Source organism: Podarcis vaucheri (assembly GCF_965113315.1).
Source record: "Podarcis vaucheri genome assembly, chromosome: 11".
NCBI lineage: Eukaryota > Metazoa > Chordata > Lepidosauria > Squamata > Lacertidae > Podarcis > Podarcis vaucheri.
In genome coordinates this window covers 10,724,834-10,747,879 of record NC_138749.1, presented here as the reverse complement: position 1 = coordinate 10,747,879, position 23,046 = coordinate 10,724,834, and the positions used below count along the sequence as shown (strand labels likewise).

The following is a 23,046-nucleotide window of genomic DNA, read 5'->3' as shown; positions in this document are numbered from 1 at the left end:
GTCGCCGTTCCTCCTCCCGCTTCGCTGAAGGGGCGCTGCGCAGCTCTACCTCTCTGCGCAGCGCCATTCACTCCATAAGATGCTCTCACATTTCCAATACTTTTTAGGAGGAAAAAAGTGCGTCTTATGGAGTGAAAAATACGGTCGCTGGAGGCAGAAATGCTTCTGAAGTGCTGGAAACCATAGGAGGGGAAGCTGCCATTGCGTTCCTGTTCTCCAACCCCATAGGCGAGTGGTTGGTCATGGTCAGAAGAGGATGCTGTGCCAGATGAGCAATTGGCCCTGATCTACCAGGCTATTTTTATGTCCTTCTCATTTGGGGGCACCTGGTTCGTCACTGTGTGACCCTGGACGAGAAGGGCCTTTGGGACGACCCAGCAGGGCTTCTCTTCCAATGGTCTTTGGGTTTCCTGCCTCCCAACCAGAAAGTAGAATCATAGAATAGAATCATAGAATCATAGAGTTGGAAGAGACCACAAGGGCCATCGAGTCCAACCCCCTGCCAAGCAGGAAACACCATCAGAGCACTCCTGACATATGGTTGTCAAGCCTCTGCTTGAAGACCTCCAAAGTAGGAGACTCCACCACACTCCTTGGCAGCAAATTCCACTGTCGAACAGCTCTTACTGTCAGGAAGTTCTTCCTAATGCTTAGGTGGAATCTTCTTTCTTGTAGTTTGGATCCATTGCTCCGTGTCCGCTTCTCTGGAGCAGCAGAAAACAACCTTTCTCCCTCCTCTATGTGACATCCTTTTATATATTTGAACATGGCTATCATATCACCCCTTAACCTCCTCTTCTCCAGGCTAAACATGCCCAGCTCCCTTAGCCGTTCCTCATAAGGCATCGTTTCCAGGCCTTTGACCATTTTGGTTGCCCTCCTCTGGACAAAGCCCGGCGACCTACTCACCCTTCTCTGTCTATGTGTGGGAGGGGATGCTTGGGGGTGTTGCGGAGCTTTCTGTGGAATTGCGTGAAGTCAAGTTTCTCAGGTTGCAAGTCCCAGGTGGCACCGCTAGGAAGGAGAGAGAGAGCGAAAGAGGGGATGAGACACGGAGCAGTTGAATCGCACACACCACAAAATGATTTTTAAAACTGTGCACGGATCTACTGAACAGGGCAATTGGGAGTTGAATGAACCACCAATCTTGTGTGCTTTTATTAGACTGCTGTGGGTGAATGAGGACTAGATGAGCATAGGCACTCATTCCTTGATGCCAATTTATTTTGCAGTAGGTACCACCTTACAGGGACGCAGGTGGCGCTGTGGGTTAAACCACAGAGCCTAGGACTTGCTGAGCAGAAGGTTGGTGGTTCAAATCCCTGCAACGGGGTGAGCTCCCGTTGCTCGGTCCCTACTCCTGCCCACCTAGCAGTTCGAAAGAACACCAGTGCAAGTAGATAAATAGGTACCTCTCCAGCAGGAAGGTAAATGGTGTTTCCGTGTGCTGCTCTGGTTCGCCAGAAGCGGCTTAGTCATGCTGGTCACATGACCCGGAAGCTGTATGCCGGCTCCCTCGGCCAATAAAGCAAGATGAGCACCGCAACCCCAGAATCAGCCACGACTGAACCTAATGGTCTGGGGTCCCTTTACCTTTATCACCTTACAAGTAGCATTTCCTTTGGTGTGAGAAGTGGAGATTGCTTCTTCGAAAAACCACCAGGTGGCATCTTAGAATAATTTCTATGAACAAAAATAGTGAAGATTTTCCAAAAAGGTATCTTGCCTAATTTTATTAGGGCATCTTATTTTGGTGCCTGCCTCTCTGCAGGGGGAAAAAAAAGCTTTTGAGGCAATCTGACTGATTTTAATAATCAGCTGAAATGTTATATAAAGGCAAAAATCCAGCTTGCAGAACTAAACAGCATTAGGATGCTCATCAAGGCAGATGGCCTGGAGCTGAGAATTTTACATTTGCTTCCTCCCAGCAATCATCATAAACCAGAATAGATATTGCAACTGTAATGGGTAGAACACTGTACAGCAGTGAGATTAAGAGGTTTAGAAGCAAGCAGAAAAAATTAGCAGGTAACCGAATGGAAATGCGGGGTGGTACGGTGACATTTTAAGAGGTGAACTGACCTGAAGGACTCGAGAGTGTTGGCTGCCCAGATATCTGTTCCCAGCATGTCAAGGGAATTGTCTTTGTTGCCGTTCTAAAAAGAAGGTGTAAAATCTTCATTACTTTCAAGCAGAACGAGACGTCTACCATGCAACTTTGCCTTAAATAACGGAGAGCGCTTTCAGATTCCCCATTTACTGAGCATTCGGCAATATTTGCTTGCGCCAAGTTTGCTTATATACAAATCTAATACATGAAAACAATAATCTTTATTGCTGAGCATTCACCCTGGTCTTCTTGTGAGATGTTTTACACGTCTTCACGCTAGTCATTTCTTCGCTCCACTCTTCTCAATGCGTTTCGCTCCCATCACTTTCCAAATTGCAAAAAATAAAATAAAAACAGTCTTATTCCTTTCCTTTGCTGGGCTAAAGCGCCAGGGTGCACGGATCCAGTTTAGCTGTGCAAACTTGAATCCCTTTCGTAAAATACGGATGATCTGGAGGCAATTCTGCCATTGCCGAATCTCAGTTCCAGAGAACAGTGTGAGCCAATGAAATTGAGATGAGTTTGGACAGTGAATCAGGAATAAAACTGATAAATGGGTTGTAACCAAAACCTACCCCGGAGTACATAGACAACATGGCTCAACACAGATTTAATCAGCCCTTGTCGTTCATGGAGTGAATTGGAAGATGAAGAGAGTTAAAGCACCTAGCGAGATCAGGGATTTTTCCCTCATCCCCCCTCCCCCCAAGCCATATAACTGAAGGCCTGTTATTCTCCGGCAGGCGACGCTTAAAACAGATAGTCAGCAATAAGTTCTGGCTGAAACAACAGTTGTAGCTGGAAGTTTCTCATTCAGACAATCATCCTTTTGATGGGCTCACAGTTTGGAGGCTAACACAACATCTAGCTTGTCGAAACACTAAAAGCTGGACCGCACAACAACTTGTGGCCCCCAACAAACTAAACACAGTCCACAGGCAAAGCACAACTCCTCTTGTGTGTATGATTTATCAGGTGCTGACAGGCTTCATGACGTGGGAGTGTCACTTAGGGCTGTGCAAATGCTGTACTCAAGTGTTACTCAAATGATACCCACACCTTCCCCTACATTTTGGTCACAGGAGCCATCCGCATTGCAGTTGTGGCAGCCACATTTCCTCAGGACGCTGAGCACATGTGGACATAGTCAAACTCTCGTATCAAACCATGGGACGCCACCTGTTTGCAAGAGCAAAATCCCCATATAGCAAAATACTGGGCTTAAGAAGCGCACCCTTCATTATCGCTTGGCTTGTTAATGGTTTGGAAATTTTGAAACTGGACTTAACGCAAAAGTAGACTTATGGATTTTTATTTTCAAAAAAGATCCAAATCTGTAAAATTTTGCTATCCACTCAAAAGATTTTGGGGTCTTGCTAGCAACCTTTCCAGATCTCTGTTAATTCTATTGAGAAGAAGAACATTCGTTTTTGTTGGTCAAGTTCTTGTCCTTCTGGACAGATAACTTTACTTTGCAACTTACACCATGTGATGCCGTATGTTTTCTTTTCATGTCCATTTTTTAAAAAACAAAATCAGTAAAAGAGAGACACAGCCTGGAATTGTAGGACTAATTTTGTTTTTCTGCCTAAAAGGAAGGTGGTTCAGTTGGAGTTTCATTTTTCAGGCATTAAGGAGCTGCCCTTTTTCTCTCCTAACTACCATCCATCAGTCAGCACCCCCAAAATCAATATGTTCCTTCTCTTGTTTGAATGAGGCAAAACTCTAATTCTTTTAAAAAAAGGGGGGGGAAGGAAAACTGAGTTAAATTTTGGGCCAACCCAACAAATTATAGCTTTTCATATGAACGTGTGCAGATGTGTAATTTACTATCAAGTTGTAGGAACGTGAGGTGTTATGGTCACAGGATGTGGGCCCTTTTTGAGGAGCGAGGCCTAGTTCATTCAACCACAGACTCTTATGCCACACAGATTACATCCACACCACACATTTAAAGCACTATCATACCACTTTAAACAGTCATTGCTTCCCCCCAAAGAATCCTGGGAGCTGTAGTTTGTTAAGGGCGCTGAGTGTCGCTAGGAGATGCCTGTTCTCTCCTCACAAAACTACAGTTCCCAGAGTTTCCTGGGAATGGACGATTTGTTGTATCACTCTAGGAACCGCAGCTCTGCGAGGGGAACGGGTGGAGGGTCTCCTAGCAACGCTCAGCACCCTTAAACTACAGTTCCCAGGATTCTCCGGGGGGAAATGTTTATAAACTGGTGCAGCGGTGCTTTGAATGTGTGGATGTGGCCACACACACACTGAAGACTCATTTCCTTACAGGATGAGGCCTCCAATGAACAGCCATCACCAGACATCTCTTCCAGCTTTCCTAGTCTTGTCTTCCACCACCAGCAAAACCACTAGAGGATACCTTGGTTGAATGACTGAACTGGCTGCTTCTCCCTCGGCCGCCAGACTTTGACACAGACCCATGCCTGGAGCCTGAACTAGGCTGGGATCCTGAGCTGCCACTGCTGCTGTGATCCCACTCTTCCTGGAAACATCAAAAACAACAACTCACTTTAGTTAAGGGCAACTTATCAAAGCTAATAAACGCCTTTTTTTTTTGTAGGGCAGGAAGCAGGTGGGAGAGAGTTAAGTCTGGGGTGCCTAGAGACAACTGCTCGCCTTCAATATCTGAAACCTATCTGTTATCCTGAACTAGGTGTAATGGGTTTGAGTTACTTGTGCATAAACTGCTGCCGTTCTAGGCTTAAATGCCTTGGTTAAACCGTTCTGACTGCACAGCCCATCTCAGCTGCCTCAGTCGCTGGCAGAATCTGTCTGTGGGCGTTTCTTAAACCTTTTCCAGCATAGAAGCTGTCTGACTCCCAGTCGCCTCCTCCTCTCACTGCGCGGGAGTCTTCTGCGCAGGGAGGGCGTGGGTAGTGGAGGACCTGTGCTCTCCTCACTGATGTCCAGAGAAGAATCCCGGAGCTCTCCTTCCGCTTCCTTCATTTGCCCCCCTTTATCCCTGGTGTTGCGCCGATTCCCTTCCTCCTCTACCGAGCTGCTTCTCCCCCTGGTGCTGGGTCCTTCGCCTGCAGAATCTGGGAGCCTCCCCTTCGCCTCTTGCTCTGATGTCAGTTCCCTGACACTAGGAATCCTGACTATTTTGCACCGCATTCTGTCCTGAGAATTCTAAGGTCTCAAATATAGAATATTCATAAATGCACACATATCTAAATATATAACCCATGTGTCTGAAATGGTACAGGAGAGCAATCCTGAAGCCATTTTGACTCTTCCAAGGACCTCAAATATTCCTCTGCAGTAAGCGAGGCAAATAGGGAAAGCCTTCCCGTTGTCTTTTCGCTTACAAATCCTATCTTAAGGGCATATTTGTGTATGAATAGGGTGAGCCTGTGACCTGGATTCAGGAACCAAAGTACAGTTGCATCTTGGATCCTGAACGCCTTGAGAGTCAAACCTTTTGGCTTCCGAACGCCGCAAACCCAGAAGCGAGTGTTCTGGTTTGCGAACGTTCTTTGGAACCCGAACGTCTGGCGCGGCTTCTGACTGGCTTCTGATTTATTCCCCCCCCCCCAAAAAAAGACAACTAGGTGCACCCTATGGTCCAGCGCGCCCTATAGAGCGAAAAATACGGTATATATTTCAGATCTTGTCTGACCAAGCAACAGATTGAGGTGATGCTATCTTGAGAGAGCAAAGTACACTGTTCCTCGTCCATCAGGGACGCTAAAATTCTTTGCAAGTTAAAACAAAACTGATCTCAGGTGAGCCCAGCTTGGGAAGGAACAGGATAAGCAGGGTTCAACAGCGCTTAAATGCAATGCGCACTCAGGAGAAGCACACAAACAGAGACAGACACATGCGCACACTTAGCTGGAAGGGTCGCCCACACTTAAAGCTATCCAGAAGGACTGCAAAGAGGTTCCCTCCATTAAAAAAAGAGTTAGGTCTCCTTAAAAAATGGAATTATGAAGTAAAAGGTGCAGGTACCCTTCTAAGTGATTTCTGTGATGTGTGAAATTCTAAATTTACACTAATAAATTAAGAGTTGGCCCCAAGGATGGGGAACTGTTGGTACAAATCCCATGATCCCTGCCCATTAGCTATGGTGGTCAGGATTGATGGGAGGCCACTGGTTCTCTGCCTGTGCAGTAGCTTTTGCCAACCTGGTGCCCACAGCTGTGCTGGCTGAGAACACTGGACGTTGCAGCCCCAAATTTCTGGAGGGCACCAGGTTACAAACGCTGCTTTGAAGAGATTATAAACCTTTTCATGTGTGAACATCCCTGAAGGTTCCATAAAAACAGCCTCGATGCCACGGGGAAACACACATCAAGAAGGAATCCTGCCCACGAGCAGAATTGCAAATACTGCAAGTCCTCCCAACGCACATTAATCTGTAACACCAGTAAAAATTATTCCACTTTTCAAAGCTCTGCTTGTTCTGATAGGCAAAATGATAACGCAGTGTGCATATGCCTTTAAAGAACACCTTAGCGTTCATGAAGCTGAGACCATTTAAAACCACAAAGACATAGCAGAACTCTGCTGTACGTACAGACAGTACTCAGCACATACGTTTTCGAGTTAGAAATGAGACATTTCTAAAACATGGAGACATTTGAGTTTAGGACATGCATGTTGTTATTGCCTTTGTCAATAACAAAGTAGTGTGGTTGCTGACCTTGAGCCAGACATCCTGGAGGGTGAAGTCAAATGGGCCTTAGAAAGTATTGCTAATAACAAGGCCAGTGGAAGTGATAATATTCCAGCTGAACTATTAAAATTTTTAAAAGATGGTGCTGTTAAGGTGCTACACTCAATATGCCAGCAAGTTAGGATTGGAGAAGATCAGTCTACATCCCAATCCCAAAGAAGCGCAGTGCCAAAGAATGCTCCAACTACCGCACAATTGCACTCATTTCACACGCTAGCAAGGTTGTGCTTAAAATTCTACAAGGCAGGCTTAAGCAGTATGTGGACCGAGAACTCCCAGAAGTGCAAGCTGGATTTAGAAGAGGCAGAGGAACCAGAGACCAAATTGCAAACATGCGCTGGATTATGGAGAAAGCTAGAGAGTTCCAGAAAGACATCTACTTCTGCTTCATTGACTACGCATTTGACTGTGTCAACCACAGCAAACTATGGCAAGTTCTTAAAGAAATGGGAGTGCCTGATCACCTCATCTGTCTCCTGAGAAATCTCTATGTGGGACAAGAAGCTACAGTTAGAACTGGATATGGAACAACTGATTGGTTCAAAATTGGGAAAGGAGTACGACAAGGCTGTATATTGTCTCCCTGCTTTTATTTAACTTATATGCAGAATTCATCATGTGAAAGGCTGGAATGGATAAATCCCAAACCGGAATTAAGATTTCGGGAAGAAATATAAACAACCTCAGATATGCAGATGACACAACCTTGATGGCAGAAAGTGAGGAGGAATTAAATAATTTTTTAATGAGGGTGAAAGAGGAGAGCGCAAAATATGGTCTGAAGCTCAACATCAAAAAAAAAACTAAGATCATGGCCACTGGTCCCATCAGCTCCTGGCAAATAGAAAGGGAAGAAATGGAGGCAGTGAGAGATTTTACTTTCTTGGGTTTCATGGTCACTGCAGATGGTGACAGCAGTCACGAAATTAAAATACGCCTGCTTCTTGGGAGAAAAGCAATGACAAACCTAGTCAACATCTTAAAATGCAGAGATATCACCTTGCTGACAAAGGTCCGTATAGTTAAAGCTACGGTTTCCCCAGTAGTGATGTATGGAAGTGAGAGCTGGACCATAAAGAAGGCTGATCGCCGAAGAATTGATGCTGGAGGAGACTCTTGAGAGTCCCATGGACTGCAAGAAGATCAAACCTATCCATTCTGAAGGAAATCAGCCCTGAGTGCTCCCTGGAAGGACAGATCCTGAAGCTGAGGCTCCAATACTTTGGCCACCTCATGAGAAGAGAAGACCAAACTGCAGGAGGCAGTGGAAGACAGAAGTGCCTGGCGTCCTCTGGCCATGGGGTCACGAAGAGTCAGACACTAAACAAAAACAATGTTGTTATTGGACTCCCGTTTCCATTGGCCCCAGCCGGAATGAATCATGAATTGCAATGATGGGATATGTAGTTAAATGACGTCGGGAGGGTTACTAGTTGCCCAATCCTTGGTTTGGGGGGGGGAATGTGACTCAGGTGGAGCATGGTGCTGGTTTTAGAAGTTAGGCATGGTATGAAAAAAGTCAAGAGGATTACAGAAGGTTCTCTGTCTCTCTCTCTGCTAGAACACTAGAACTTAGGTCACCCAATGAAAATGGCTGGCAGGAGATTCAGGACAGATAAAACAAAATACAGTGGTACCTTGGTTCTCAAACGCCTTGGTTCCCAAACGCTGAGAACCCGTCTGTCAGCTTTTGTTTCCGGGGTGCCTGCACCAATCAGAAGCTTCGCCTTGGTTTTCGAACATTTCAGAAGTCAAACGGACTTCTGGAATGGATTAAGTTTGGCGCTTTTGTTTTTGCTATTTATTTTGAGTATTTGTTTTTGAGGCATTTTCGGTTAATTTGTTTTTGTGACTGTGTGGAACCCAGTTCAGCTACTGATTGATTGATTTTGTGACTGTGGAAATGGATAAAAGCCCCCCATCCAAACAATGACTATCATCAGTGCAGGTAAGAAAAAATAATAAGTTTTACCATCTACAATACTGTCTTATTTATTTTATAGCACAGTGCATTGATTATTGCTTTCATTTTATGGATCAATGGTCTTGTTAGATAGTAAAATTCATGTTAAATTGCTGTTTTAGAGGTTGCTTTTAAAAGTCTGGAACACATTAATCCGTTTTGTATTGCTTTCTATGGGAAAGCGCGCCTTGGTTTTGGAACACTTTGGTTTTGGAACGGACGTCCTGAATGGATTAAGTTTGAGAACCAAGGTACCACTGCATTTATTTGTGGAACGTAATATATAGAATTTGCTGCCAAAGGCTTAGATGGCCTAGAGAAAATAATCACAGTAATAGACAAACTGATGGAGGATAGATCTCTCAGAGGTGATGCACAATCAGAGATAAGCCCAGGGCAAGGAGCCCTGTCTCTCATCTCAAGATGGTGATGGACTACAATTCACATCACCCCTCTTCATTGGCTATGCTGCAGGGGCCAAAGTGAGTCTGAGACCCACAACAAATGGTACCTCCATGTACCGCCTATTCTTCACGCGGAGCTACAATTCTCCATGTGGTTTAACAGTCAAACGCACTTCCCAGGAAACTCTGGGAATTGTAGCCCCGTGCGGAGAACAGGGGCCTCCTAACAGCACCCGTAACAAAGTGTACTTGCTGCAATTCTTTTCTGGGAAGCTGTGACTGTTTAAAGTGGCATGATATCGCTTTACAGTGGTGCCTCGCAAGACGAAAAGAATCCGTTCTGTGATTCTCTTCGTCTAGCGGTTTTTTCGTCTTGCGAAGCAAGCCCATTGAAGGATTAGCGGATTAGCGCTATTAGCGCTATTAGCGGCTTATCTGCTGATTGGATCAGCTGATAAGCGGCTTAGCGGCTTAGAAAAGGGGGGGAGGGGGGAAAAACCAGCAGGAACTCGCAAGACATTGTCGTCTTGCGAAGCAAGCCCATAGGAGATTCGTTTTGCGAAGCACCTCCAAAACGGAAAACTCTTTCATCTAGCGAGTTTTCCGTCTTGCAAGGCATTCGTCTTGCGGGGCACCACTGTACTTGCATAGGGCAGACGGGTCCCTAGATTGCGTCCTTTCCTACGATCTGTTTCTCCCCTGAAGTAATCATATCTATTACTGTAGCTCTGCCCTTCCCAATAGCATTGCCTTTATATCCAGCCCCCACAACTTTCCCAAATTGCAGCAGGTGAGGAGTGGGAGCGCTTAACCCTTTCCCCACGGACGGTGGTCCCAGTGCAACTTGCCTTTCTCCCAATAACTGCGGATGGATAAAGGAGGAGTGATGATTCGGATGCAGGTTTTCAGATGTCTGGAAAGAGCTGGTTTTCCACTTCCAGCTTAAAGCAGAACAGCAGTGGTTTGGGCACTGCTAAATCTTCCACATCTGGAAACACCTCTGGTTAGGGTGCTTGGCAAAAGAGCTAATGAAGTTGGAGAATTTGGCTAAACCTCAGCAAAACTAAGCAGCTCAAGTTTGTTCATTTAGTTCAGGCATCCCCAAACTCGGCCCTCCAGAGGTTTTTGGACTACAACTCCCACCATCCCTAGCTAACAGGACCAGTGGTCAGGGATGATGGGAATTGTAGTCCCAAAACATCTGGAGGGCCGAGTTTGGGGGTGCCTGATTTTGTTGATAAGATTTATATACCCCTTGATTGCAAAAACCCTAAAAGCGGCTTACAGAGAGTTAGCTTGCAAACAAGCTAAGGTTTATGAAATACTGTTAAGAAAAGGCTGTTTCGCACCGCTGCAAGGTCTTTTGTTTTGATTTAGCTAGCTTGGCTTCTGTAGCATAGTAAGTACAGGTATCAGAGCCCAACAACTTCTCATGATCTAGCAAACAGCTTCGAAAGCAAACGAAGGATAACATAGGCCACGCTGGAAGATCACAACACAGAGGAACAAGCAGCTTTCAAAACTGGCTCCCACCAGTACTATTTTTCTAGGAAAAAAGGGTGCCAGAACTCACCAGGAATGATTCTCTTATAATGGCTATGGTGCCCACCTGAGAGGTGCTGGAACTGAGTTCTGGTGAGTTGTGGCTGGGCAGAAAAATCCTGCCTCACACCCAGTTCAAATAGCAGCGCAGTGTAGTTGAAAACGAGACTTTTTCAGAAGCTATCTTCTTCCTTTTTCAGAAGGATCACCCAGAAATAAAATTTCCCAAAGTCGTACATTGCAAGTGAAAATTCAGATGCATTTAAGAGGGAAGGTTTGTGAGCAGTTATCAGCAAGAACCCAAAGTCATGCTTCAAAATCCTTCTGGGGAACATTATTTTATGCTGTCAAGACATCTCAAGTCTTGGGAGGTGAAACCTTGAGGCAAGGAAGAAAGCCACAAAACACAGACAGACAGACATTTCTCGCGGAAGGCTCCTGTTTCCCTTACCTGGTTTTGATTATGAGGTGCTACGTTCTTGCCTCGGGAGGAGGAACGGTTGCCTTCTACCTGTTCATTGCAGTCAGCTGTCCACTGAAACAAAAGAGAACGGGACACAAAGGCGCCATGTGAAACAACTGCTTTGAGGGAGCCCTGGAAAGTCAGTCCTGTAAAACCGGGAGGAGAACAACAACTTCACAAAGAACTTTGTTTGAGCTTGAAACTGGAGATTGAAGGGGAATCATTTTAAACCAGCCCTGCTGCGAGTCTATGCAGAAAGCCTACTGCCCCACAAATTTATTTATTAGCCTGCCTGCCCACAGGTCAGCCACTTGTGGAATATCGACAGCCTAAAATTGATGGAGCTGCAGGGAATGGATAAAATTAAACAAGGGGGCGGATTGGAGCCCCTTCCCCCCCAAAAAAACCTGGTTTCCCTGCTCTAGAGGCAGCGGTGGTTCGTCCTGGACCAGGACCAGGGTTCAAATCCCTACTCAGCCATGAAGCTCACTGAGTGACCTTGGGCCAGTCACTGCCTCCCAGTCTAACCTTCCTCACAGGGCTGTCGTTTTGGGGGTTAAATGCTGAGGGGGAGAACCATGCTCACTACCTTGAGCTCCTTGGGAGAAAAAGTTGGGATATAAATGAAATAAATAATATAACTGGAAGAGGAGCTTCACAGAGGGGGAGAGAGAGTGAGCTGTAAACCAGCTTGAGAAAAAGGTGGGATATTATTGTTGCTGTTGTTGTTATTTATTAAATCCTTCATCTGAAGATAACAGGGCTGTTCACAACACAACACAAAATACAAATACAAATACAGTGGCGCCCCGCAAGACGAACGCCTCGGAAGACGAAAAACTCGCTAGACGAAGGAGTTTTTCGTTTTCTTAGCCGCCTCGCAAGACGCATTTCCCTATGGGCTTGCTTCGCAAAACGAAGCTTGCCCCGCAAGCTCCGGGGATAGCAGGGAAGCGCAGCACGTCTTCCCCGCTGTCCCCGGACCTCTTTTGAAGCAAGGGGCGGCGGGGAGAAGATCGCTTCTCCCCATTGCCAGTCCCGCAATCTCCGGGGACAGAGGGGAAGGTGCGCGCGCCTTCCCCTCTCTCCCTGGACCCCTTTTGAACCAAGGGGCGGCAACGGGGAGAAGCGATTCTCCCCGCTGCGCCTTCCCTTGCTTTAAAACAGGTCCGGGGACAGAGGGGAAGGCGTGCGGCGCTTCCCCTCTGTCCCCGGACGGTCTCCATAGGAACGCATTGATTGATTTTCAATGCATTCCTATGGGAAACCGTGCTTCGCAAGACGAAAAACTCGCAAGAAGAAAAAACTTGCGGAGCGAATTAATTTCGTCTTGCGAGGCACCACTGTAAAAAGAAAACCAAAACAAGCCAATAACCTTCCTACAAAAACATTTATAAAAGGCATTTAAAGAGGAACGTTTTTGCCTGGCGCCTAAAGGTGTACAGTGGTACCTCAGGTTAAGTACTTAATTCGTTCCGGTGGTCCGTACTTAACCTGAAACTGTTCTTAACCTGAAGCACTACTTTAGCTAATGGGGCCTCCTGCTGCTGCCACGCCGCCAGAGCACAATTTCTGTTCTCATCCTGAAGCAAAGTTCTTAACCTGAAGCACTATTTGTGGGTTAGCAGAGTCTGTAACTTGAAGCGCATGTAACCTGAAGCATATGTAACCTGAAGTACCACTGTATAATGAAGGCGCCAGGCAAACCTCCCTGGGGAGCGCATTCCACAAATGGGGAGCCCCTGCAGAAAAGGCCCCGTCTTCGTGTTGCTGCCCCTCTGGCGCTCTGGCTGAGGAAAGACACAAAAAGGGGCCTCAGACGATGATTGCAGGGTCTGGGTCAGTTCGTATGGGGAGAGAATATAAATGCCATTCTTCATCATCGCAAATGGCACCCGATTCGTTGTACTCTCCCCACTGCACCTTATAGCCCCTCGTCCAAGTTCGCCCACCTGTACGCACCTGCGAGACATTAGACTGCGTTTTCTCGCTCTCCCCGTCCCCTTCCGTCTTGTCCGTTAGCAAGCCTTGCACCTGATACTCCAAAACGTAGCTGTCAATGAAACGCTCCAGTTCTTCGATTTCCTGCGAACGGTTGCTCCCTGCCTCAGACGAGGCAGAAGCCGCAGAGGAATTTTCCATCACTCTGGATAGGGAGCCAAGAGCGGAAGGGGCCTAAGGGCAGGATGGGTAGGAGAAGGAGAGAGAAGACATGGTTTTTACTTATGTGCCAATATTCGCATTTAAAAACAGAGAAGTCTGAAGAACTGCTCACGTCTCCACCATCTGTCTGGGGATCTTTGGACCTGCACTGTTTCCGCACACCAACAACGCATCCTTTAGAATTTTACCTGTGATATTTCATTTGCAGAATCAGAACAAATTTCAGGAACGAAAAAACCTATATTGAAAAAATACAACGTTCCAGCCGCCTGACCCCAAAATGGCAATGAGGCATTCCGTTTTTGTTATGTACTGAAGTTCTCACCCTGGGCCAGCAGCGGGATACTGTAGATAGTTATGCAAATAAGGGGTCGAAAGTGACGTTCAGTGATTGGATAGTTTTAGAAAGTTGCTACAGTTACGTTGTACTGGAGCTCTATATAAGCAGGCTGACTGAACCCTTCAGTTCAGCTCTGTCCTGGCCTGTGAATAAACAAGAGCTGTTTGAAGAATCGCTGTGTCGTCTGATATACTCACCCACAACTTAACAGTTTTGGCTATTGTAACCCTGGTTTAAGGAGCCATTTGTTTCCAACGCTGCACATTACGATTCCCAGAGTCCTCTGGGAAGAAGGACTGATAGTTAAACCGGTTCAAGTCTGTGGTGCGAATGTGCCCCTTAGGCTTAGATTGGGGCATGGAGGGAGGGATTTTCAGCGGCAACCAGAAACTTAAATCTTTTGGGAACATGCCAGCCTAGGCCTGGGAGATATATCTCACTATATCGCCCAGGACCGGTATGAGGAGCAGACCACGATGTTGGTTTCACTCAGCGGTATACTGGTGCTGAAACTGCTGTGCTCCTGAGTCCCTCTGCCAGCGGTGCAACTTCATCCAAGGGTGCTGCTGGCAGAGGGGCTCAGAAACACGGCGGTTTCACCAGTATCACAGTCTGTCCTCATACAGTGGTGCCCTGCAAGGCGAATGCCTCGCAAGACGGAAAATTCACTAGACGAAAGAGTTTTCCGTTTTGGAGGTGCTTTGCAAAACGAATTTCCTATGGGCTTGCTTCGCAAGACGACAATGTCTTGCGAGTTCCTGCTGGGGTTTTTCCCTCCCCCCCTTTTTCTAAGCCGCTAAGCCGCTTATCAGCTGATCCGAACAGCAGATAAGCCGCTAAAAGCCGCTAATAGCGCTAATCCGCTAATCCTTCAATGGGCTTGCTTTGCAAGACGAAAAAACCGCTAGACGAAGAGAATCACAGAACGGATTCTTTTCGTCTTGCGAGGCACCACTGTATTATTACACCACTGTAAATTATTATTATTATTATTACACCACTCTAACTTATTATTATTATTATTATTATTGTGCAGAGGGAGAAACAAGCTGCAGATGGGGCAGGTTTCTTCTACACCACAGCTGAGTGAAGCCCGATGATGCTGAGGAATCGGGGCTCGCTCAGCTGGGGGGGGAGCCCTCCCACCCCCAAGGTGAGCAGTGGTCTAGGCCAGATGCATTGGCCCTAGGCTGCGAGGCACTGGAGAGAAAGGGCCCCAGCTCTGGCGGTGAGCTCTGTGACAGCTTCACCCTGCATCTAACCTGCTAAAGCTAATGCAGCTTGTTTCAATAATAATAATAATAATAATAATAATAATACAGTTACAGTTGGTCTGCCATAGTCAAAATAAAAAAAATCCTTCCAGTAGCACCTTAAAGACCAACTAAGTTAGTTCTTGGTATGAGCTTTCGTGTGGATGCACACTTCTTCAGAAGAAGTGTGTTCTGAAGAAGTGTGCATGCACACGAAAGCTCATACCAAGAACTAACTTAGTTGGTCTTTAAGGTGCTACTGGAAGGAATTTTTTTATTTTAATAATAACACAGTCATACCTCAGGATAAATGTGCTTCACATTGAGCGTTTTCAGGTTACGCTCCGCGGCGACCCGGAAGTAACGGAGCGCATTTCTTCCAGGTTTAGCCGCTCACGCAGACACTCAAAATGACGTCACGTGCATGCGCAGTAGCGGCGAATCGCGACCTGAACATGCGCAGTCACGGGTTACGCTCTACTCAGGATGTGAACGGGGCTCCGGAACGGATCCTGTTCGCATCCAGAGGTACCACTGTAATAATAATAATAATAATAATAATAATAATAATAATAATTTATTTCCCCAGCCACTCTGGGCAGCTCCCAGCAGAAAATTAAACGCGGAATAAAATGTCAAACATTAAAAACTTCCCTAAACAGGGCTGCCTTCAGATGTCTTCTAAAGGTCAGTTATTTGAAGAGAGGGCGTTCCACAGGGCGGGCGCCACTACTGAGAGGGCCCTCTGCCTGGTTCCCTGCAACCTCACTTCTTGCAATGAGGGAACCGCCAGAAGGCCCTCAAGAGCTGGACCTCAGCGTCCGGGTAGAACGATGGGGGTGGAGACGCTCCTTCAGGTATACAGGGCCGAGGGCATTTAGGGCTTTGAAGGTCAACACCCAACACTTTGAATTGGGCTCGGAAACAGTATAGTCTTCAAACCGTGATGTTTGACTGGTGATGCGCTGCGATGCTGAAAATCTCACATCGCCCAGCCCTGCGCCAGACGCACGTGAAAGAATTAAAATAGCACGGGAGTTCCTCTTTCGCACACCTTCACCACCCTTGGGGGGGGGGGTTCCGAGAAGCAAGCCATTATTAGCTCCTTCCAATCTGTGCGAGCATGTGCTTTGAGCCCCGTGGCAAGCCAAAGATGGCCGAACAAGAGACCCAATTACCAAGGTCAGCTAACAATGGGGAATCAAAAGGCTCAGCACCGGGCGAGGCAAAGAAAAGAGGCGACGGCGGGGGTCACATTTAGCTCTTCGAGCGCAGGAAGCCAAGAGATTCTTCCGAGCTCCGCTCTGCAGCGTTGCAGGCGGACCCCCGAAAGAAGTGAAGCTGCGACAAAAGGTTTTGCTTCAGCCTCCACATGAAAGCGCAGCCCATTGTAGTCCCTCCTGCAACATGACAATGGAGAGAAGCCGTTAAAGGCCGCCACTCACCAGGGCTCTTATTGCAGAACTGACAGATGGACAATGCCAAGCGAGGCGTGACATATGGGAACATGAATAAACACGGCACAGGGGGTGACGGAAGAGTAAATAATTAACTGGCTCTTAGAGGATAGCGGGACAGAATGAACTGCTGGCTCCAGAGTAGGGACTGCAAATGATCCGGATTCAGGTTTTGGCTCATTGGCCCCCTTAAAAAAAAAATTAAAAATGCTATTAACTGGGGGAAAACTCAGCATACCTGCTGCAATTTCATGCAAGCTATCCATCTCTCGGTGGGACGGCATCAAATCTCTGGACGTCACTGCCTATTGACGTTTAGGCAGGTGCCTTCATTGTACTGCTTTCAGTGCCCGCTAAAACTTCCCCCTTAAGACAAGCCTACCCAGACATGTAAATTTATTATGTTTCATTGTGAGGGGTTGTTCTTGTTTTTAATCTGCTAGTTTGTTATCTGTTTATTAGGTCTGCCGCTTCTAATTGCTACTTTAAGCATTTTACACCATTTCATGAAAAGCGCTGATATTTTAAAAATGACGAAGTGGTATACAAATCATGCTAAATGTAAGTACAGTGGTACCTCTGGTTACATACGCTTCAGGTTACATACGCTTCAGGTTACATACGCTTCAGGTTACATACGCTTCAGGTTACAGACTCCGCTAACCCAGAAATATTGCTTCAGGTTAAGAATTTTGCTTCAGGATGAGAACAGAAATTGTGCTCTGGCGGCACAGCAGCAGCAGGAGGCCCCATTAGCTAAAGTGGTGCTTCAGGTTAAGAAGAGTTTCAGGTTAAGTACGGACCTCCAGAATGAATTAAGTACTTAACCTGAGGTACCACTTTAGTTAATGGGACCTCCCGCTGCCGCCGTGCCGCCAGAGCACGATTTCTGTTCTCATCCTGAAGCAAAATTCTTAACCTGAAGCAATATTTCTGGGTTAGCGGCGTCTGTAACCTGAAGCGTATGTAACCTGAGGTACCACTGTATCTCAAAATCAGGAAACACCATTTACCTTCCCGCCAGAGCGGTACCTATTTATCTACTTGCACTTTGACATGCTTTCAAACTGCTAGGTTGGCAGCAGGAGGGACCGAGCAACGGGAGCAGGGATTCGAACCGCTGACCTTCTGATCGGCAAGTCCTAGGCTCTGTGGTTTAACCCACAGCGCCACCTGCGTCCCTTACGTTCTGAACATAAAGACGGTCAAAAGCATTGTACACGGCAAAATGGTCCTCCTAGCCCAGCTGGCACCCTGAGTCCAGGGACCAATCTGGAGTCCACAAGCACAGAATGGCAAAAGAACTACTGTGCTTTGTCCCCAGTATCTGATAATCCTGGGATGGGGAACCTATGGACCAGCGTTCGAAATTAGCTGGGCGCCAGGCACATTTTGCAACTGGGGACTGTTAGATTGAAAGCTCTCCGAGAAGTCTTGTTGCCATGTGTGGCAACTGAGAGAATACAGTAAAAGAATAAAATCCCAACAAGACTTTGTTTTTGCACCCAGAACCTAAGTTCTGGGAGCCATGTGACAAATAGCTTTTCTATCCTAGTTTCTAACACTGCTGTAGGCCTCCCATCGCCCCAGACCATTGGCCATGCTGGCTGGGATGGAGTTGGGAGTCGAGGTAATTGTTGTTGTTGTTGTTGTTTAGTTGTGTCCGACTCTTTGTGACCCCATGGACCAGAGCACGCCAGGCACTCCTGTCTTCCATAGCCTCCCGCAATTTGGCCAAACTCATGTTAGTAGCCTTGAGAACACTGTCCAACCATCTCGTCCTCTATCATCCCCTTCTCCTTGTGCCCTCAATCTTTCCCAGCATCAGGGTCTTTTCCAGGGAGTCTTTTCTTCTCATGAGGTGGCCAAAGTATTGGAGCCTCAGCTTCAGGATCTGTCCTTCCGGTGAGCACTCAGGGCTGATTTCCTTCAGAATGGATAGGTTTGATTTTCTTGCAGTCCATGGGACTCTCAAGAGTCTCCTCCAGCACCATAATTCAAAAGCATCAATTCTTCAGGGATCAGCCTTCTTTATGGTCCAGCTCTCACTTCCATACATCACTACCGGGGAAATCATAACTTTGAGCAACTCCTAGGCTCTGTGGTTTAACCCACAGCGCCACCCGCGTCCCCTAGCTGATATACCCAACGCTGAATTCAAGACACCTTCCTATGCGACGTTCTGAAAACAAGTGCTGTACCCACGAGCTACGGCCTTGTCCTTCATTCTGGAGCTCTCTGGAACAGGACTGAGGGACCTTTGGCTTTCCAGATGTTCCTGGACATCAGCTCCCATCAGATCCACCAAGCATGGCCAGGAATGGTGGGTGATGATCAACACCTGGAGGTTCTCCACACCTGCTCTAGAAGTTTGGAGGCAGGAGCTATGGTGGGGGGCATACAAGCCAAGAAGTTATCTTTCACATTTAGTGGTCTGTGTGAGAAGCATTGCCCTTGTTGCTCCACAACAATACCTCTGGAGTCACTTCCCCCTTAAGCTCTCCTACCACACTTCAGTCCACGAGAAGAACTTCCAGCAATATCCCGAGCAGCCGCCTTGCTATGCTTTAGCCTCCTGCTCCTGGCTTGTATCGTTAGGCAGTAAGCTCTCCTGCCAAGGTAATGTGATGGGATTTGGCCTTTGTGCACCTGGGCTTGCTGTGAGGTGTCAGATATGCTTAAGAAAGCGGAATGCCAAGATATAATCAGAGTTTCTACATGTTCAGTGCCAAAAGAAAGAAAATAAACACCCCAAGCTCTGTGTCAAGAAGAAAGCTGAATTCTACAACCAGGAAAGTTTTCCAACTATGAAATGAACAAATGTGATTTGCAGTTTATCCTGCACCCAGATTCAGCTTTTGAAAACTGGGCTACTAACTTAAATTTGCACCATGCTGGGAGAGGAGAAGGCAGGGATTTATTTTTTTTTAATTTCTCTATTAAATTTCCGTCAAATAACGTTGAGCTTAAAAGCAATTGTTGCCTCTGCCTGAAACTCTTCCCCCAACTCTTGCATCAGATGGTGGTGGCACCAAAAAGTGTTCTCAGTGTCATGTTATGGGTTTTGTTGCATGTTATATTTTAAATTTGACTACTCTGCTCTGTATGTCACCCAGAGAACATGTTTGTTAGGCGACGCCTAAGCTGAATTAATGATGACGATTAGAAGGAAATGAGCCGGTGGAAATTAACACGCTGCCAAGCTGAATGGGGATGGAAATATGGAGGTGAAGCTTATCCTTAAAAAAATAAAAAAATAATCAGACATTTTTGTAAGGCTTTGACCATGAAGGAAGGAGGTCTGAGAGGAGGAGTAGCTTAGGGGATCCGAGAATGTGCTTCACATACAGGAGAGTTCCAAGTTCAGGCCTGGCCTGCGATTCTCCTGGTCTCTGCTGCTGAGAGTCTTCTAAGCAAAGATGCCAACCAACATTATGAAATACTGGGCCAGAGTTTAAAAGTACCTTGGCAAGGCGTTTTGAAGCAGTGTTCAAAATTAGCCAGGTGCAATTTCAACCACACGGAGATCTCTGGACACCAGGTTGGCCTCAGATATCTCCACTTGGCTGACCTTAAGCAGGTAAGCTTGTTTATTATTACAGTCATACCTCATGTTACGTTTGCACGTTTTCAGGTTGCGTCCTGCGGTGACCCGGAAGTACCGGAAAGGGTTACTTCCGGGATTCGCCGCTCACGCATGCACAGATGCACAAAATGACATCATGCGCATGCACAGAAGCGGTGAATCGCGACCCGCATGTGTGCAGACATGGGCTGCGTTCTTTTCAGGTTGCGAATGGGCCTCCAGAACGGATCCTGTTCGCAACCAGAGGTACCACTGTATTAATTATATTTTTTATTTATGTATACCCTGCCCATCTGGCTGGGTTTATTGCATTTATAGCCCACCGTTTTCTCCGTGTTCACCCCCCTCCTCAGTTAATCCCTACGACTATCTTGTGAGGGAGGTTAAGGGGGCTGTGACTGACTCCAAGGTCACCTAGTGAGCTCCATGACTGAGTGGGGATTTGAACCCTGATCTTCCAGGTCCCGGTCCGGCACTCTAACCACTACACCACCCTGGCTTCCGAGAGTTCTTCTTCCTATGGGGCAGCTCTATAAATTAGGTTGGTAAATAAATATGGGGAAAGCAAAAAGGAGAGACGGATCTGAAAGCATTTTCCTTGAAGCTTGACTTCCGTTTTGTTCTGTATTGTTTTCGTTGATGTTTTAATATGTTGCAAACCGCTTTGAGATTTTTTCTTTAAATTTTAAAACGGTGTAGAAATGAAATGAATAATGATAATAGACTTCATTGCAAAAAAAGAAAAGAAAAAAGGCACAGATACATTCCTTTGTGGCGACCGTAACCTATGTTTAAGGTGTCATTTGGTGATTAGCTTATATATCTAAATTTCTAAAAATGTTCACAGCACCTTGCACCTGATGTCATCGTGATGTCAGGGGGCCGACTATTCGCAGAGCCAAAAATGTTCACCACGCCTGCTGTAAAAGGCAGATTCTTCATATGCTCAGACAGCAATGCCAAGAAGAGAGGCATTAACGGTGTTATAACACCAATCAATCACCCAAAGGCCAGTGGCTCTTTCATTTAATTTAACATTTCTAATCTGCTCATCGCCATAGTCAATTGCAGGACAGGGTACGATAAACTCCAATTAAAACAATAAAGTAGTTGATTTGCATCAAGGCAACAAGAAAAGTAAATAAACCACAATTTCAGAACTACATCCTTCTAGCCCAGATGTGGGGAACTTTTGGCATGCCAGGTGTTGCTGAACTACAACTCCCATCAGCCTCAGGGGAGCTGGGAGTTGTAGCTCACCGACAACAGGAGAACCCCAGGTTCCTCACATCTGTCCTGGACAAATGACATCCTACAAATCCATAGCTGTCAACTGTCCCTTATATGGCGGGAAAGTGCCTTATCCCAGCGCCATGTCCCGCTGCTGTCCCTTATTGATGATGTCCCTTAAATTTCCTGGGTTTCAAAGGAAGCAGCTCCTCCCCCCCCCCGCCGGCCAGGGAGGAGGGAGGCTCCAACTGTGTTGCTTGGCTGCGTTGCTCACCCAATAAAGAGTCTGAGAACGACTGGGGGGTGGAGCTTGCATGCCTTGTGCCGATCAAATCGGCCGCGTTGCCTGGGGACTCGCCTTTGCTCAGCGCTTTGCAGCGGAGAGGTGACGGTGGTTTTCCTTGCTGCATCCCCTTTGCCGGGTTGCTGCGCTGTGGGAACCACCGCTTGAGGCTTCGCTTGGCTGCTGGCTGGGCTTTCTGCCTTTGGCTCGGAGGGGCTCAGAAGTTGAACATACCTGTGCTGGGAAAATCCCTTATTTTGGCTGCTGATCCCTTATTTCCGAGGCTGCTGGTCCCTTATTTTCAAATCTGTAGGTTGACAGCTATGCACAAATTCCCAAGTAAATAAGTGTGTGGACACCATTTTAACAGGGTACAAGATTTTGGGAAGAAAGGGAGGAACCCAAAGCAGAGAGTGGCAGCATGCAACACAAACCATGCTTCTCTCATGTTGCAACGAGATCAGAAGGAGATTTCCCAGTGGAAGTGACCAACAGCATGGCTGAATGTTGGAATGCAGGTTGGTGTATTTTGAAAATGGAAGGTGTAATGCTGGTGGGTCAACAAAAGAGGTTTAAAGACTGTCTTAAGGCAAATCTTAAAAAATGTAGTATAAACACCAACAATTGGGAAACACTGGCATGCGAGCTCTCCAACTGGAGAACAGCCTTTACCAAAGGTGTCATGGGCTTTGAAGACACTCAAACTCAGGATGCAAGGGAGAAACATGCTAAGAGGAAGGCATGCTTGGCAAATCCACACCGTGATCAACTCCTGCCCGGAAACCAATGTCCCCACTGTCGAAGGACGTGTGGATCCAGAATTGACCTACACAGTCAATTATGGACTCATTGTTAAAACCGTGTTTATGGAAGACAATCTTACTCGGCTACAAGTGATTGTTTGCCAAAGAAGACGATGATTTTGCTAGTATTCCAGAAGCACAGAAGCAGCACAAGACCTGGGCTGGCTCTCAGGCAGGCCCTGAGGTTTGTGTGTGTGGGACTCGGAAAGTGAATGGCCTCCTGTCGGCCATATTGGAAAATGGCGTCTACCTCCATCAGGCAGGGGAGCCATTTTGACATGTACCCCAACTGGAAGGAGGCAGGAAAAATAAATAATTTTATAATAAAGAAAACCCGAGAATGTGAAGGGCACAAGAGGTCAAGGGCTGGCCAAGACCATGAGATAATCCCTATTAGGAGAAGGGGAGAGGACAACATATGGGAATTTAGAAAATCTGTAGGGTCATGGCAAAATACGGCCAATGAAAGTGGGGATGGGGGGGGGGATATACAGGATTTGATGAAATACTTTTCTCTATCCCCTTAACAGAATTCAGATTCTAAGCATCTTTGAAGCAAAGTCTGTTCTTTTTTATTTTATTTTATGTACAGTCCTTTCAGCAGAAGACTTTACATCCAAGATAAACCAGAATACAAGCAAAAACATGATTCACATATTTTCATTTGTACCAAATTCTTCTGTAATTCCCTTGTTTTTCTATTCTTTAATGTTAGTTTTATTTAAACTCCTTGTTCTTAGCCTCTTAAAT

The 23,046-nt window shown here is 46.5% G+C and overlaps 1 protein-coding gene across 3 annotated transcripts in view; it reads right to left on the bottom strand.

Moving 5' to 3' along the window:
• The window catches only part of CTIF (cap binding complex dependent translation initiation factor), a 179,389-nt gene that overhangs the window by 115,809 nt on the left and 40,534 nt on the right, over positions 1 to 23,046 (bottom strand). For 2 of the 3 annotated variants that reach the window (XM_082241989.1, XM_082241990.1), the window contains exons 2-6: positions 13,144 to 13,356; positions 11,170 to 11,253; positions 4,491 to 4,613; positions 2,083 to 2,156; positions 910 to 1,014 (exon numbers count right to left, since the gene is read on the bottom strand). In XM_082241989.1, coding sequence (XP_082098115.1) covers positions 910 to 1,014; positions 2,083 to 2,156; positions 4,491 to 4,613; positions 11,170 to 11,253; positions 13,144 to 13,323 — 566 coding nt within the window. In that variant the 5' untranslated portion in view covers positions 13,324 to 13,356. The remainder of the gene's footprint in view (positions 1 to 909; positions 1,015 to 2,082; positions 2,157 to 4,490; positions 4,614 to 11,169; positions 11,254 to 13,143; positions 13,357 to 23,046) is intronic. The other variant, XM_082241991.1, reaches the window with a different exon arrangement.